Here is a 15,516-nt window from a genome sequence, read left to right on the forward strand (position 1 = left end):
CATCCAACTTCCGGTCACAGCTTGGCGAACTTTCGGGGGTCTTGACGCAGCTGGTTCACTTCTGGCTTCGTGGCTCATTGAATCGATGAGGCATCCTATATTTGTCGATAACGCTAAACTGCACAAGGGTGAAAATGTCGTACTTAATAGCCACACTTGCGGCTGTTTTGCTGCTCACTTCAGAGGCTTCCGGGAAAACTGTTACGGGACTTTTTAAGAGCGAAGCGGCGAGACAGCAGAAGGGCCAGTTCATCACTAAATTCATGTACCAAGGTAACGTTGACGATGCTGATGTGCTGGCTGCTGGCGTGTCATTCCAGCTCTGACAGCGGACTTAGCTTCTTTTCACTATCAGTGATTAACGTGCCGTAATAACGAGCTGACGGCTCAGTTTAGTGCCCGTGTTTGCTTTCCTTTCTTTTTATTTGCTAACGGCTCTCACTGAGCCGCTCAACAATGGGTGTAACTAACGTGTCATGCGAGTGTCTGATAACGTGTGCACTGATTATTAGCAGCTCTGACAGCATTCAGCTGGCGCTTTATCTTTACCTTTGCCGCTTAATGTCAAATTACTGTTTGTCTTAAGCCTCTGTATTTTATTTTATAGCATTTTTATTCGGGCTGACCTCCAACAAGCAAGGAAACTTGCTTCAGGCCACTTTTAGGTATTTTTTACAGGTCTTAAAGGAATCCAACTTCTTCCAGCTGATTGCACCCTGAGTGTGGACAGAGGCTGGCTACACATGTCACACGTCATAGTGGGGGTGTTTTCTGCCAGACTTGGTGCTTTAAAAAGGTCTGAAGCTACCAGATGTCAGCTAATCTCACTAGTTTTAGGAGATGAACCCTGTGTGAAGCACAAGGGCCTATGGGTAGAAACCATGCTGGCAAACTAGGGACCCACCATTGGGCCCCAGAGGTCCAAAGGCCACTGAAGCTACAATCTCTTTGTTCTCCAGCTTATATATTTGAAAATGAATGTTTTATATATTAAAGTCTAATCAGTTGACTACATTATTGAATTACTAGTTAGGCGTTTGTTCTGTAAAATTTCACAAACATGCTATGTGAGTGTTAAATGTTACATCTGAGAAGCTGCTGCAACCATGGTGCCTTGTCTTCGTTTAGCTGGCAGCGGTCTGCTGGTGTGCCGGGTGGACAGCTCAACGCTGGCTAAAGAGAGAGAGTCCAGACTGCTGCTGTATCAGGATATGGACTCGGAGCTGGACAACCTCAGCTGCTCTGAGAGGCTCGCCAAAGCCGACGTGACCAGTAAGAAACCAGCAATCGCTGATACAATCCTGGATTCTGCTGCCATGCCGCCATATTGATTTATGTCTCCACTTTCCTTCCTCCACACTGTCACCCCATCTCTCTTCCCCCACCCCTTACCCACCCACAGTTACACTCAGTCAAGAAGAGCACAACCAGACAATCCCTCGGCAGTCTTCGCCCACAGCCTGGCAGATCCTGTATGCTGACAGATATACATGTCAGGTAACACAATTATATATAATATTAATGTAATAATGCAACTTGGGCTTCAGTCAGGCAAACCTGCCTCCAGCTGCGACGCTGTTGTCAAACATATGAACATATAAATACATAAATACAGTCAAGTCCTACTCCTGCAGAAACTGATGTAGGGTCGCAGATGTTTTGGTTTGCATCACACCTACAGGTCAGTGCATGCACAGTCATGTACGCATATATATAGTCAAATACACACACACAGTCATAAATCTGTCACAGTAGACAGAAAAAAACATTTATTGTCAGCGAGCTCGTTCTAACACAAAGCACATAACCACAACACTGACAGTGTGACACAGTTAAATACAATATTGTACAATAACCACAACACTGTTTTAAATATTGTATTAAGTACAATATTTAAAACTGGTTCTGGAAAAGTAGGTTGAAATATTGGTAGTAATGCTGTTATACTAGATAGCAATGCCTTCAACAGTACTGCATGATCGAGTAATAATGATAGTCATAACTAGATGGATTCTGTCTATCCCTAAGATTTCCGTTCTCTCCTTAGGAAAACGTATTGATTGCCGGCCACGCTGATCTTGATTTCACTGTCCTGCTGTTTAATGCCGACTCAGCTGGAAACCCTCTGGAGCATTTCAGTGCAGAGGAGGCAGGTCAGACACCCCGAATACGCCCTCCGCTGTCAGATTACAGCAGATAATGTCAGTGCATCACTAAGCTAAAGCTTAGTTTCATGCTTGTTAGCTTCCTCTGCAGTGAGAGTATGACTGTCGGCATAAAGTCCCAAATCCTGCTGTCATCTAGTAAAACTAATAAAAAGTTGTAATGGCTCTTCAGGTGCTATGTCAGACCTCTACACTAAATACATCATTAATGCATTAGGGCAGGACTTTATGTTTGATCCTGATGGATTGCTGATGTGACTTTTTCCCCTCTCGCTCTCTTAGGGCTCCACAGTTTTTACTTCCTCCTGCTGCTGGCCTACTTCATCGCCTGCTGCATCTACATCCAGCCTCTGTACCAGGCTCTGAGGAAAGGAGGACCCATGCACACCGTCCTCAAAGTACTGACCACAGCGCTGGCTTTACAGGGCTGCTCTGCGCTCTGCAACTACATCCACTTGGCCAGGTAGATTCAGCAGAGCCAGAGAAAGGCAGTGTTTCTAAAGCTCACACTGATGGACCACTGTTAGATATCAGTAACATTTTATGACTTAAAATGTATTTAAAGTCTTTTGGAACATTTGTATTTATTTAGTACAGAGTTGTTAATAAAAACTATGTGAATTAAGACAACAGTGTTTCTGTTTGTGCCTGCTGTTGTTTGCAGGTATTCCAGAGATGGAATTGGTCTTCCACTGATGGGCAGCCTGGCTGAGTGTATGTTACCATATCATAGAGCCAACAATATGTCATTACATTTATACTCCAACATTATAAAGAGTCAATAAGAGAAAAAAGGAACCTCTCTGATCATTTTAACCTCTCTTTTGGCTCCAATGCAGTCTGGGATATGGTGTCCCAGGTGTCCATGCTGTACATGTTACTGAGTCTGTGTATGGGCTGGACTCTGAGCCGAGGCAGGAAGCCTCAGTCCAGACCTCTGCAGTGGGAACAGTCTCCGGCCTCCACGGCTGTAGCTGTTGGTGGAGTTATTACACAGGTATGCAGAACTTAAGACGATTTCAAGTGTTACCGATCAGGTAAACATAATGTTTTCAGAATGAGGTGGGAGTTCATTTGGGGTATTTGCAATAAGATGACTATTAAGAACCAGACTGTATTTTCAGGCGGCGTTGCTGCTGTGGGAGCAGTATTCAGAGTCGGAGAGTGAACACCACAGCTATCACGCCCAGCAGAGTGTGGCCGGTCTCCTCCTCATGGCTCTGAGAGTGGGCCTGGCCCTCCTGCTGGCCTCCATCCTCTACCAGATCATCTCCACCGAGAGGAGCACCCTAAAGAGAGACTTTTATCTCAGCTTTGCAAAGGTAAAAGACATTTCACACTAAAACTGACATAACAGACGCCTGCAGGTTCTCGGGTGGTCATGTGGTCTTGTTCTGTGCAGGGATGCTTCCTGTGGTTCCTCTGTCATCCCATCCTCGTCCTCATGTCTGTGATCTTCAACGAACATCAGAAGGAAAAGGTTTGAACTCCCACACAAAGGCAACAACAGTTTTTGCTATTGAGGATATTTTTTTCATGTTCATTGAGTTTAAATGTTCAGTTCTTACCTTTTGTCCTCCATTGGCCACAAAGTTTACACGCTGCCTCCCACCTGTCTTCCTCCTCTGCAGGTGGTGACCATCGGGGTGATCCTCTGCCAGTCCATCTCCATGGTCATCCTCTACCAGCTCTTCCTGTCTCGCTCTCTTTACTGGGAGGTGTCCTCTCTTTCCTCAGTCTCCCTACCCCTCACCATGTCCAGAACGAACCACAGGGCGCGCTACTGAGCATGTACACAATCACAATTTTCCTAATAATGAATATCACGAGCTAAGGGTGGATGTGCCATGATGCTGTGAGGCTTCTCCTCAAAAAATATGTGCTCAAATGCTGCAGGGACTGATTTTCTTTGCAGTTAACTGTTTCCTGGGAGAACTTCTGTAGTTACTAGGAAGCAAGTTACCAAGAAATCATTGAAAGAGGGTGAACAGAGGATGATTTATGTACAACAACAGCCTACCTCTAGTTTTAAGTGATTTTTGACTGGAGCCAGCATGAGCACTGCTGAACAGGAGCAGGGGAGAACCGTCTGTCAGGCGGTTTCTTTGGTTCTCTATGACGCCAGCCAAAATACCACTGAAACAAAAGAAAAACGAGGACGGATGAAGACAGCCGGCCAGGACTGAGATTAAGGATGCATCACCTAGAGAGACGCAGATGTCAGGAAAGAAAAAGGAAGCGAAGATTTACTCCTCACAGGGCTGAACGTGGAGATGGCTGCCCGGGCCTCACGGACGCGGGCCAAGATTAAAATACTCGAGAGCATTTTACTTCTGTTCTTGGATTTGATTATAACACAAACAAAAGCATCATCGATTTACTATCAAGGAAAAAACAAAGACACTAATATTTAGGTCTGGATTCAAGAAGCCTTTGTCTCATTGAGCTTTCCCTGCTCATTAAAGCTGCAACGACTTGGATCAAAGCCACGAAGGATGGAAAAGTCTCAGTTTGTGTCTGAGGCTGGCGCTTTATATCAGATTAAGGATAACCCCATGAACTAAGCAAAACCGAGGATATGCTACTCTCTGACTGACCTACGACCTCTAGTTTCTATACTTAGAAACTAAGGCCTGGTTGGCTGAGCAGCCACGAAGGCTCATTGGTGTGTTTCTGGTGCAGCTCTGTGGCACGGAGGTATTTCGAGCCACTGTTGATTTTGGTTTTCTCATGCTAGCCGTTACATGTGTTAGGATCGATCGAGATGGGCAGACAGACGGATGGACCAGCGGAAGTTTGAACAGATGGATGCAGCATGTGTTCTGTAAAGCAATGGATTGTTACTCTGTAAACTGAGAAGGACGCGTGTACTTTGATTGTGCAAAGCCAAAGTGAAGAAGACGAGCCAAAACATCAGCATTTACACACAAGCATACAGCTGCACCTTAACTTGGGTGCTGACATGACTTCATGAGCTGAGAGCATGTGAGACTCTAAATTGTGTAGCTTAAGATGCGTTGCATGGCTAACCCATTATTAAAAAAATCTTAAGTATAAAAAAGATCAGGAGGAACTTAAGTCTACTTGGTGGCTTCAAATGAATTTCACTGTGTAAATACATTCGAACCCCACACGTCCATTCCTGTGTCATCAAGTTATTACTGTACATGAGGCTCATTAAATGAGATATTAGTGTTATATAAGAGCCAGGCAGAACTGAACTGTACTGTCATGTAGGACAAGTCCCACTTAGCAAACTGACAGCTAATATATTTATTAATCAGCTATTTATTTCAAGATCAGCACGTTATAAAGAAGCTTTGGTTGCAGTTTCATGTTTGGTATGTTTTTGCAGATTCTTTTTATTTGTCTCCTAAATCATAAATTGATTCTTTTTCATTCATTGAAAACAAATAATGTATAGTGTAGCATTAAGGTGCAGTACGTTTACCTGGATACAGTCAATCCAGGTCCTTCTTCTGAGATAGAAAAGCTGGGGTGAAAATATAATTGGCAGCTTTTTAAGTAGCACAGTTGAGCCAACTTCATCTAAAACAAACACAGACACACCTCCCATTATAATTTTAAATATGTGCTATAATCCTTATTGAAAACCAGTATATACTCCTCCTCATTTATGAAGTTCTACTTGACTATGAGCCTGCGTGGGTTATTTTTTAATCTCAAAATGTGCAACCTTGTTTAAATCAGCTTACAGATTGGTTTCTACTGAAAAAGTGCACGTTTTTCTTATATCCATGCATAATTTACTGTCTGCACACAGGATGTGAGCCAGTGCATCCTGTATGCATCATTTTGTCCTTCAATGACAATCTTATTTATGAGGCCACCAGTTATACTGTATACTTTAAATGCTCATCCTTCAGTTAGAGGCAAAGTGCATTTTGTTTTGTAGTGTTTACATTTCACACTTCAGTTTTCTTATATTAATTTTTTTTTACAACCTGTGGAAATATTACACCTGTGATCATGACAACTGTAATAAAATAGATCTGAAACTAATAAGTGCTTAATGTTGTCCTTCATGCTACAGCTTCAAGAAACGTGACTGTTACATAAAGCACAGCAGCCACTGAGCCACTGACTGTGCTTGAGGTTTGAATCATAAGGTACACTCTAACCTTATCCTATATTGACACTGGTTAATCTAAGTAACCCAGTTCTAGCTTTTTTCACAGCAAGCATGCATCTGCTTGTTAATAGAAAATATGTCTACCAAAAAGGACTCTTGCTATCCATTAGGCCGTAGCCTAGTTGCCACCTGTCTTTCTATGCTTGGTCATCGACATACGTGTATCTGTCACACTGCTAAAACCTTCACATGTTGCATATTTTGTAAAAAAAAAAAACCCAAACCCCCCCCATCTTAAATCAATCAAGCAATGAGCTAAAGCTGTATGGTTTGCAGCCAGCACTTATTTCTTTATATTTTGTTTCCAAGCAGACAGATCATTTTTAAAGTAGTCTTTAGCACTAGTTCTGCTGGCTCCCCACCAAGTTTTCATTTGGACATTGGCTGCTTTTTCACTCACTTTTAGTCTAGTCTTTGAACCTGACTACTTTCACAGGAATATTTCTTCTTCTTTAAGGGATGAACCAGTGTAGTGTCTAATTAAATTGTATCTTTAACCACTGGAAATCATTTGATTAGCAACAGCTTCATTATTCAGCATGAAAATGAAGTCATAGATATCATATCAGTCAAGGATTGGCCTCCCCAGAGAAGCAGTGTGGGATCATGTTGTCAGAGAACAGAACAAAAGGCAGCCAACATCCAAGGAAGAGCTTTGAATGTCCTTCAAGAATCCTGGAGAACTATTCCTGAAGACTACTTAAAGAAATGACAAGGAAGTTCAGACTGTGCTGAAGAATTAAGGTGATCATACTAAATATTGACTTGCAAGCTTATTAGAATAGTACAAATAGAAGTGCCATCCAATAATAAACACACATAATATAAAAAAGGAAAAAAAAACAATTACCTTACAAATACATTAGTAATGTTGCATTCAACTTTAGTGGGAAAGGGGGAAAAAGACAGATAAAGACAGATTAAAAGAAAGAATTATACTAAGTAATTATCACCCATTTATGTCGCAGAAATATAACTAATTTGCATATGAACAATAAATTTTGCTTAAACTAATGAGTTATGAAAGCTAACAATTTAAAACTAAAAGTATTTACCTGTTACATTTGTAATGTGTAACTGAATATGAAATGAACAAAACTCAGTTATTAATATATATTGAATTCATGCTCCTACACTGTATATTTATAAGGGAAGAACACTTCAGCTAGCTAGCACTTCAGCTTCAGCGTGCACTTTGATGGACAACATAAATTAAATTTCGTCACGAACAGGATTCGAACCTGTGCGGGGAAACCCCATTGGATTTCGAGTCCAACGCCTTAACCTCTCGGCCACCGTGACTACGCATGTCCAAGACGCCGGCATACTGGTATACAACCCGAGACACAAAGCCGACGTATGACAAACTTCTAATTTATCTGTACTCTCGGACACGCACTCTTTATCAAAACGTCATTATGACATTATGAAGAGTTCGTCCTATAGAACACAGCAACAAAGACTATGAATGGCCCGTAACCTCGCACACACAAGACAGTTTCTTAACTGGCAAAATTATCCATTAGCAAGCACCAGTTATTAAAAGCCTTTGAGGTTCCTTATTGACCTATTAGACCGGATATATTACATATTTTCTATTGTTTTTGAGCAAATGTTGTTACCGACTTCTCTTCTGTGAGCACACAGAAGTGGAAGATGTAATGTATATCTAGTTTACTTGACTACTAGAACCTTCAAGCAGGTACGAGTCAGTCACACTTCCAGTACATCGGCACTGCCATTAGTAATGATGCATTCAACTTCAGTGGGAAATGAGGAAAAACGGAGATAAAAAAAAAACCATTTAATAATTTAATCCCTTTAATGTTTAAGGTCGTTTTATACCATTAGATTGATGTAAATTAATGTTTCCACATTATTTGATCTATTCCAACTCGTCTTACGAGTTGGTTTGATTTGATTTACTCCATGAACTTTGAATGTAGCATAAGTGCCAGCTAGCAGATACCGCATTTCTATTGGCCAGTTACTGTAAGCTCCGCCTTCTTCTCGCGACCATTAATAGCGCTCTGGCTGCTGACTGAGAACGACTGCACCATCACAGGAGCGAAAAATGATTAACTGGAAGGTAACCATCAGTAAATATATCATTTTAAATGGACCAAATGCATGCTTGGCTATGAGAGTATAACTCTTGTGCTCGTTTAGGTTTTCTTTTGTTCCTTTTTTGCCGCAGCTGTCACTAGCTTAAAGCTAACGTTACCATAGACTCTCGCGTTATTTGTTACAACCGCGTCCAAAACTTTTACTATCGTCATATATCAAATAGCATATATATATCTGTCTCTCTCCGCGTGTATATTTCTGTATATTTTAAACCGCAAGTGGCATCTCCAGTTTCAAAACTTGTTATTTTTAACCACAGAAATAAGCTGATAATAGCGTAAAAAGAGGTGACTAGTAGAAACATTATTAAAACCGCTGTCACTTGTTAGATAATATCTATGCCGAATTCAAGAGTGATCTGTGGCAATTAGAAATTTTCTTATAGAATGCTTAATTTAAATTATTATGTAAAGAAACTTTTTAAAATGCAAAGATTTTGAATGCGGTTTCGGTAATGACAAGTGTGTGTGACCCGGTGCAGCTACAAGCTCATAAAGCACATGGTGCGCAGCTGTTTGTCCTTTTTCACACACCCCTCCCTCTCTGTGTGTGACCAAATTAACTGCCACCTCCCGCATAAACAGCTGAGGTAGATAAGAAGAGAGGAGGGGGAAAATCTCCTATGGGGTCCCAGACTGTTCCAGACATTTCTTTTGCAGCACATCTCTTAAATCTAACATAAAAACCAGAAATACTATAAAGAAACTCTCTAACAAACAGTATTTCTGTGTATATATTTATATACATATGTTAAATGTAATAATAATATTAATAATGAAGGATGCAAGTTTATACTGTAACATATAAGTAGGTTTAGCACAAAAACATATATATTAAAGTGTGTGACGTTTGCCACTGATAAATGGACTTTTATGTGATAACTCCGTTGCTTACGGCCATACCACCCTGAACACGCCCGATCTCGTCTGATCTCGGAAGCTAAGCAGGGTCGGGCCTGGTCAGTACTTGGATGGGAGACCGCCTGGGAATACCAGGTGCTGTAAGTTTTTGCACTTTCTACACACAAACTGCAGAGGGCGCTGCTACTCCTGTTTGTGCTTACAGGCATGAAAAGTTACATTTCTGGGTAATAAATGTTTTTTTTTCATCTAGTCTTCCAGAATATTCAAAGTAATGACAAGACAAATGTAGAACAAGGAAAGAATAGGCCACGTCTCACTCTCAAACAAAATTGCTGTTTTCTGAATAATTTCACACACTCATTTACAGGAAATGAGTTTTCCTTCAAAACAAACATCAAAGCACAAAAGTGTAAGCATCTCTCATCCCTTTTTTTCAGTGGAAGAAAACAATCTAAGCAGCTATTTGTAGCACTGCATGCATAGACTGTTCCAGACATTTCTTTTGCAGCAAATCTCTTAAATCTAACAGAAAAACCAGAAATACTATAAAGAAACTCTCTAACAAACATTATTTCTGCATATATATTTATATACATATTTATGTTAAATATGTACCCTTATCTATGCTCAGGCTTTGGACAACGTCCCCTTGCTTTTCTACATCTTGGCCCTGAAGACGCTGCTGCTGTGTCTGGGGTTTGCTGGGGTGAAGATCTACCAGAGTAAGAAAGCAGAGGCGGCCCTGAAGAAGCAGCAGGCTGAGAAGAGGAGGCTGGCCCAGCAGACGCAAGAGCTCATCGACAACCTGAAGGAAGACTGACGAGTGGAGGGAGAGAATCAGAAGCTGCTGTACTCGGGGAAGAGATGGTAATTACATGATAAGCAAAGAAACGCATGGCAGCAGCACTGGTTGTTCTAAATGTCTTTCTTTTAGTTGCAGTTTGGTTTATTATTAGTTATATATGGAGTCAGCACATAGTGTAGTATTGTTATTAGAGATGGCACGATACCACTTTTTTATGTCTGATACCGATATCATAAATTTGGATATTTGCCAATACCGATATGAATCCGATATAGTGTGTTTTTTTGTTTTTTGTTTTTTTTAAATAAATAAATAAAAATGTTTTGTTAATATCTTGCTGCATTTTGTATAAGTTCATACTAAATTTTTAATCTAATAAACTTGAACCTACACAATCCTTCCTATTTTAGTATTTTAAAGAGTACTTAGCAGAAATATTAAGCAACCAACTAATAGGGTTGCCAACTCCCAGCAAAAAAAATAGGGAACCACACCCCACCATCCGCCTCGCGATGCTTAATCGACGTAATCAACTTCAATTTAACGCATGTGTAAAAAAAAAAAAAAAAAACAAACAAACAAACAAAAAAACCCACAGAATTCAACTATTTTTCCACAGTAATTAAATAGATTCAACATCTTTTTTCAGCAGAATTGCAGACTGCACAGATGGTTCCTAAGGGAAAAAGTAAAGTACTATAGCTTACTAGGGTATATTAGACTTAATAGTTACTATATACAGTAATGGACTTCTATACATTTTACATCAGATTAAAACTTTGGGTGTAAGATTCAGATAATTATTTATTAAAAGCTAGACATTTTAAATGAGAATAAGAAACAAAAGTATGTCTTTGTGCCCCCCTTTCCCCTGTTAATGCCCTACCTGCCCCCCTGGCTAAACTTTGCTAGATCCGCCCCTGCACAGTTACCAGCCGTCAGCTACGTAGAAAAGGATCCTGGTGTAGAAAGTAATATTAAATAAATTCTAACAACAGCTTATCAAGCTTTAATGTCGTGCTGTTGTTCAGCCGCTGGTTTCCTCTTTCTGGTGCAAAGTGGGCCAAAAACAAACAAGAGAGAAGGGAGTCGCGACAGAAAAGCCGATCAGCTGATTATCGATCAGTTTCATGATTGAAGTAGCAACAGGAGAGGGAGAGAGAGAGGCAGTCGCTCCATATATTGGTTGTTAAGCTTAACGTGGGAATGCTTTACAAACATTCAGAGATGTACTTACACACTTGCTTTACTTCTCTCTGGGATAACTTTCTCAGAGATGAAATGCCGGTTTGGTAGCAAGGCTCCAACTCCTCAACCAGACCGCCGACAGGTCTCGCACACCCCAGCCACCCTAGCCACCCTATCACGTGACGCATACTCCTCCGACGTGCAAAGGTTATGAGCTGAGTTACGCCATGTCGCAAGTTTTGTGAGGTGCTTTTGTGATATTTAATGGATCGTATTACATTTTTTATTTCTCTCCGATATCCGATCCAGTAATTTAGGTCAGTATCGGACCGATACGTAATATCAGATCGGTTCATCTCTAATTGTTATACACTAATACAAGTAACCACCAGTTGCACTGATGTGATTAGACTCTTGTGAGTCATCAATCTCACAAATTTCCTTCTCTCTCCTCCAGGGAAACATCTTACCGACCAGAACTACAAGCCACTTTCTCCAGATATGACGAAGATGTGTGATTTTCAGCAACAGGGACACTTTCCTGAGTTTCAGGAAATGATTTGTGGTTAAAGTAGCAGGACTGTCGATCACATTTTTATATTTCAAGGTGCCGTTTTTTTAATAAGAAAATATGACAGCCAAAAACAACAACAAAACCCCCCAAAAAACTCCAAAACATGCAAACTTCTGTATCAATACTAAGATGAGAGGACAGGGATGAGGTAAAGCTTGCTCATTGGTCCAGTATTGGATGTATTCCACATACATAATCTGCTGAGGTGGTCATTCAGGCTCCATGCAGATGAACTCAACACTTCATTTGCTTTGTACCCTGTGTAAGTCTGTCAGATCTGTGTATTTATGTGAATATGACGCAGTGTTTTTTCCTGTAAAATTCTCTGTAAACTATAAACCAAAACTGTGTTTCTGTTTTTTATAATTATATTAAATTCAACATGCCACATCTTGTTTTTTTTATTTCCTCTAACTTACTTCATGTCTAAATGTTATACTCTGCAATAGTAATGTGATTTGTCTGTTTAATCAGTTATTGACAGTGAGGTGCTGTTTTAGGTTTTATAGTAGTTACTGTCAAAAGGAAATATTCCTTGATTAGCATCTAGGAAATGATCATTGAGGCGCTTTTGTGCTTCAAGGAAAGCAGGAGGAAACTAGAGACTGCAGGAAGGAGTAGTGACAGTTTTAGCGCCCTCTGCAGTTTGTGTGTCGAAGCGCAAAAGCTTACAGCACCTGGTATTCCCAGGCGGTCTCCCATCCAAGTACTGACCAGGCCCGACCCTGCTTAGCTTCCGAGATCAGACGAGATCGGGCGTGTTCAGGGTGGTATGGCCGTAAGCGAGGGAAGAGCTCAGAAACAGCCTTTTTATACATGCTGTAGCGACACACACGCGCACACACACACACACACACACACACATTTTCTCTTCTATATAGAAGTTAAAGACTCCAAACGACAAAAATGTTTGAATTACAAAACACACTGTTCTAAAATAAGCTAACATGTGTTATTATGAAGCTGTTACTGCGGGAAAAGCATTTTTGCAGCTCAATGTTGAAGCTGCAGTTAATAACGAATAGCTGCATGTTTTCGCTGTAATATATGAAATTTAGCACAATAATATATAATAAACTATGAGATATTTGCCATTTATAAAATGCCCTTTATATAGCAGCTCTCTCGCTTACGGCCATACCACCCTGAACACGCCCGATCTCGTCTGATCTCGGAAGCTAAGCAGGGTCGGGCCTGGTCAGTACTTGGATGGGAGACCGCCTGGGAATACCAGGTGCTGTAAGCTTTTGCACTTCGACACACAAACTGCAGAGGGCGCTGCTGCTCATGTTTATGCTTACAGGCATGAAAAGTCACATTTCTGGGTAATAAAATCTTTTTTCTATATTTTTAACATGGGAATATTATATTTCCATCTTGTCTTCCAGAGTAATCGGATTAATGATAAGACAAAAGTAGAACAAGGAAAGAATAGGCCATGTATCTCACGTTTAAACAAAATTGATGTTTTCTGAAAAAGGACTGTTGGCGTCAATATCAAAAAACTGTAAAAGATGCCAAAAGAAAACTCTTTTACACTTTTTTATTGAGAAGGTCTCTTCCACCAGGGCTCACATCTCTCCTTCTGCACATGACCCCTCAGTCCCTGCTTCCTGGGCTGCTGTCTTCGACAGATTGGACATGCTGTAGTCAAATCCCTGATTAAAAAAAAAACTGTTCTTGATCCTACAATTCTTGCATAATAAAGGTCTCCAAACTACCTTTTCTTTCCAAAATTCTTGAAAAGACAGTTCACAGCCAACTAATGACATTCCTGGAAAAACAAAATGCTTTAGAAGTTTTCTAGTCTGGTTTTAAACTCTTACATATCACTGAATCAGCCCTTTCAAAAGTTTTTAATGGCATATTTTAAGCTACTGATGCTGGGGACTGTCTTGTTCTTGTGCTTTTAGATTTGACAGCTGCATTTCATACAGTGGATCATGCCATTTTACTCTCTCGTTTGGAGCAGTGGGTGGGCACTAGGGGCACAGCACTGGAGTGGTTCAGGTCCTACTTGGCGGGGTGAACTTTTTATGTTAGTCTGTGTCCATGTGTCGTCCTCCGCTCCTCTCTTGTGTGGTGTCCCACAGGGCTCAGTTCTAGGCCCCCTCCTCTTTTCTTTGTATCTGCTCCCTCTCGGTTCTATACTGAGAAAGCACGGCATTGCGTTTCACTTCTATGCTGATGACTGTCAGATCTACATCCCTCTAAAAGAAAAAGGCGCATATTCCATACAGCCATTACTTCAGTGTCTTGATGACATTAAGGCTTGGATGTCTATTAACTTTTTAAAATTCAATGATAAAAAGACTGCGCTGATGGTTTTTGGTAGCCCCACTGAGACCCCCAATATGTATTTAGATAGCTTGGCCCAGTATAATAAGCCAGCTGTCACAAACCTGGGGGTCATAGTGAACTCTGATCTGAAGCTTGACAGTCAGATTAAGGCAGTGATAAACTCAAGCTTCTTTCAGCTCAGGCAGCTGCTACAATAAAGCCAATTCTTTCACGGCAGCACTTTGAGACAGTTATCCATGCCACTGTTAGCACTCGGCTGGATTACTGTAATGCACTTTATATAGGGGTCAGTGCTTCATATGTTACTCATCTACAGAGTTGTCTTCTAACTGGCACTCGAACGTTTGAGCACATTTCCCCTATGTTAGCTTCACTTCACTGGCTGCCAATTTCTTTGAGGATTCATTTTAAAATTCTTTTATTTGCTTTTAAAGCCCTCCATGGCCTAGCCCCATCTTTTCTCTTTTCTCATATAAGGCTGCTGCAGCCTTATATGCCTACCCGCTCTGTCAGCTCAGCTGATGCTGAAGGTACCCAGGACTGAGCATCAACTTAGAGGAGATCATGCTTTTGCTGCAGCATCTCCCAAACTGTGAAACAATCTGTCTTTAGAGATTAGACAGGCTTCTTCTCTGCCTGTTTTTAAGTCACTTCTGAAAACCCATCTCTTCACCCGGGCCTTTGACGCCTTGTGAGATGTTAGTTTCAGTTTATTTGTATTTTAGTTGATTGTATGGTGTTTTATCTTGTTTTTTTTTTTATATAGGGCTGTTTTAATTTTTATGTGTTTTATTTTTTGCTGTTTTGTTTTATTCTATTGATTTTAACTTATTTACTGTACAGCACTTTGGTCGTGTGCTGGGTATTTTAAAGTGCTTTATGAATGAAGTTGGATTGGATGATCCTTCACACCACAGCCACTCAATATTCATATTCCACAGGACACATTAACATGTCTCTTCAGCACATCTCATCATCACAACTCTCACCAGCTTATCAAGTTATCAAGCACTCTCTCCTCCCTTGTCCTCTGCCTATAGGTTTATTTTGCTACCAAGAGTTTGGTTTGAACCCACGTGGACATTTGTCCATTCGATCTTAAGTCCAACGCCTTCACCACTCGGCCATCCTGGTTCAAAAGAGTTGAGCTGTGAGGCAAACGGTAAAATAATTAATCATAGCATCAAAATGCTTTTTACAAAGTTATATATGAATAAAAATAAATCCTAGTAACAGGGCAGTGTTGCTTTGACAGAGAGAACAAAGTGTGCAACAGCTTTTATTTAAAAACTAGGTTTGTGCAGTTTGGAGACTACAAGGTAAAAATATAAAAATAATGC

The 15,516-nt window shown here is 40.6% G+C and overlaps 2 protein-coding genes and 4 non-coding genes across 6 annotated transcripts; 4 read left to right on the plus strand and 2 right to left on the minus strand.

Moving 5' to 3' along the window:
* gpr180 (G protein-coupled receptor 180) lies at positions 1 to 6,188 on the plus strand. Its single transcript, XM_003455919.5, has 10 exons — positions 1 to 273; positions 1,129 to 1,272; positions 1,403 to 1,497; positions 2,048 to 2,153; positions 2,448 to 2,628; positions 2,830 to 2,879; positions 3,005 to 3,162; positions 3,290 to 3,487; positions 3,568 to 3,645; positions 3,797 to 6,188. Exons 1-10 carry the CDS (start codon positions 135 to 137, stop codon positions 3,950 to 3,952), a joined length of 1,305 nt encoding a protein of 434 aa, XP_003455967.1. The 5' UTR covers positions 1 to 134; the 3' UTR covers positions 3,953 to 6,188.
* Positions 6,189 to 7,538: 1,350 nt separating this feature from the next.
* trnas-cga (transfer RNA serine (anticodon CGA)) lies at positions 7,539 to 7,620 on the minus strand. Its single transcript has one exon. It is a non-coding gene; the product is annotated as a tRNA-Ser (tRNA).
* Positions 7,621 to 8,289: 669 nt separating this feature from the next.
* On the plus strand, positions 8,290 to 12,265 carry smim11 (small integral membrane protein 11). Its single transcript, XM_003455894.5, has 3 exons — positions 8,290 to 8,407; positions 9,940 to 10,175; positions 11,759 to 12,265. Exons 1-2 carry the CDS (start codon positions 8,393 to 8,395, stop codon positions 10,126 to 10,128), a joined length of 204 nt encoding a protein of 67 aa, XP_003455942.1. The 5' UTR covers positions 8,290 to 8,392; the 3' UTR covers positions 10,129 to 10,175; positions 11,759 to 12,265.
* Positions 9,334 to 9,452, plus strand: LOC112844022 (5S ribosomal RNA). The gene has a single exon (XR_003216577.1). It is a non-coding gene; the product is annotated as a 5S ribosomal RNA (ribosomal RNA).
* Positions 12,266 to 12,540: 275 nt separating the features above from the next.
* LOC112843968 (5S ribosomal RNA) lies at positions 12,541 to 12,659 on the minus strand. Its single transcript, XR_003216535.1, has one exon. It is a non-coding gene; the product is annotated as a 5S ribosomal RNA (ribosomal RNA).
* A 343-nt stretch (positions 12,660 to 13,002) lies between these two features.
* LOC112843979 (5S ribosomal RNA) lies at positions 13,003 to 13,121 on the plus strand. Its single transcript, XR_003216545.1, has one exon. It is a non-coding gene; the product is annotated as a 5S ribosomal RNA (ribosomal RNA).
* The last annotated feature ends 2,395 nt before the right edge of the window (positions 13,122 to 15,516 follow it).

This window comes from Oreochromis niloticus, linkage group LG23, assembly GCF_001858045.2.
Source record: "Oreochromis niloticus isolate F11D_XX linkage group LG23, O_niloticus_UMD_NMBU, whole genome shotgun sequence".
NCBI lineage: Eukaryota > Metazoa > Chordata > Actinopteri > Cichliformes > Cichlidae > Oreochromis > Oreochromis niloticus.

Coding starts and splice junctions, on each gene's coding strand:
- gpr180 (XM_003455919.5), top strand. CDS start 135: ATGTCGTACTTAATAGCCACACTTGCGGCTGTTTTGCTGCTCACTTCA. Junction 1,273..1,402: donor CGCCAAAGCCGACGTGACCA/GTAAGAAACCAG, acceptor ACCCACCCACAG/TTACACTCAGTCAAGAAGAG. Junction 2,629..2,829: donor AACTACATCCACTTGGCCAG/GTAGATTCAGCA, acceptor TGTTGTTTGCAG/GTATTCCAGAGATGGAATTG.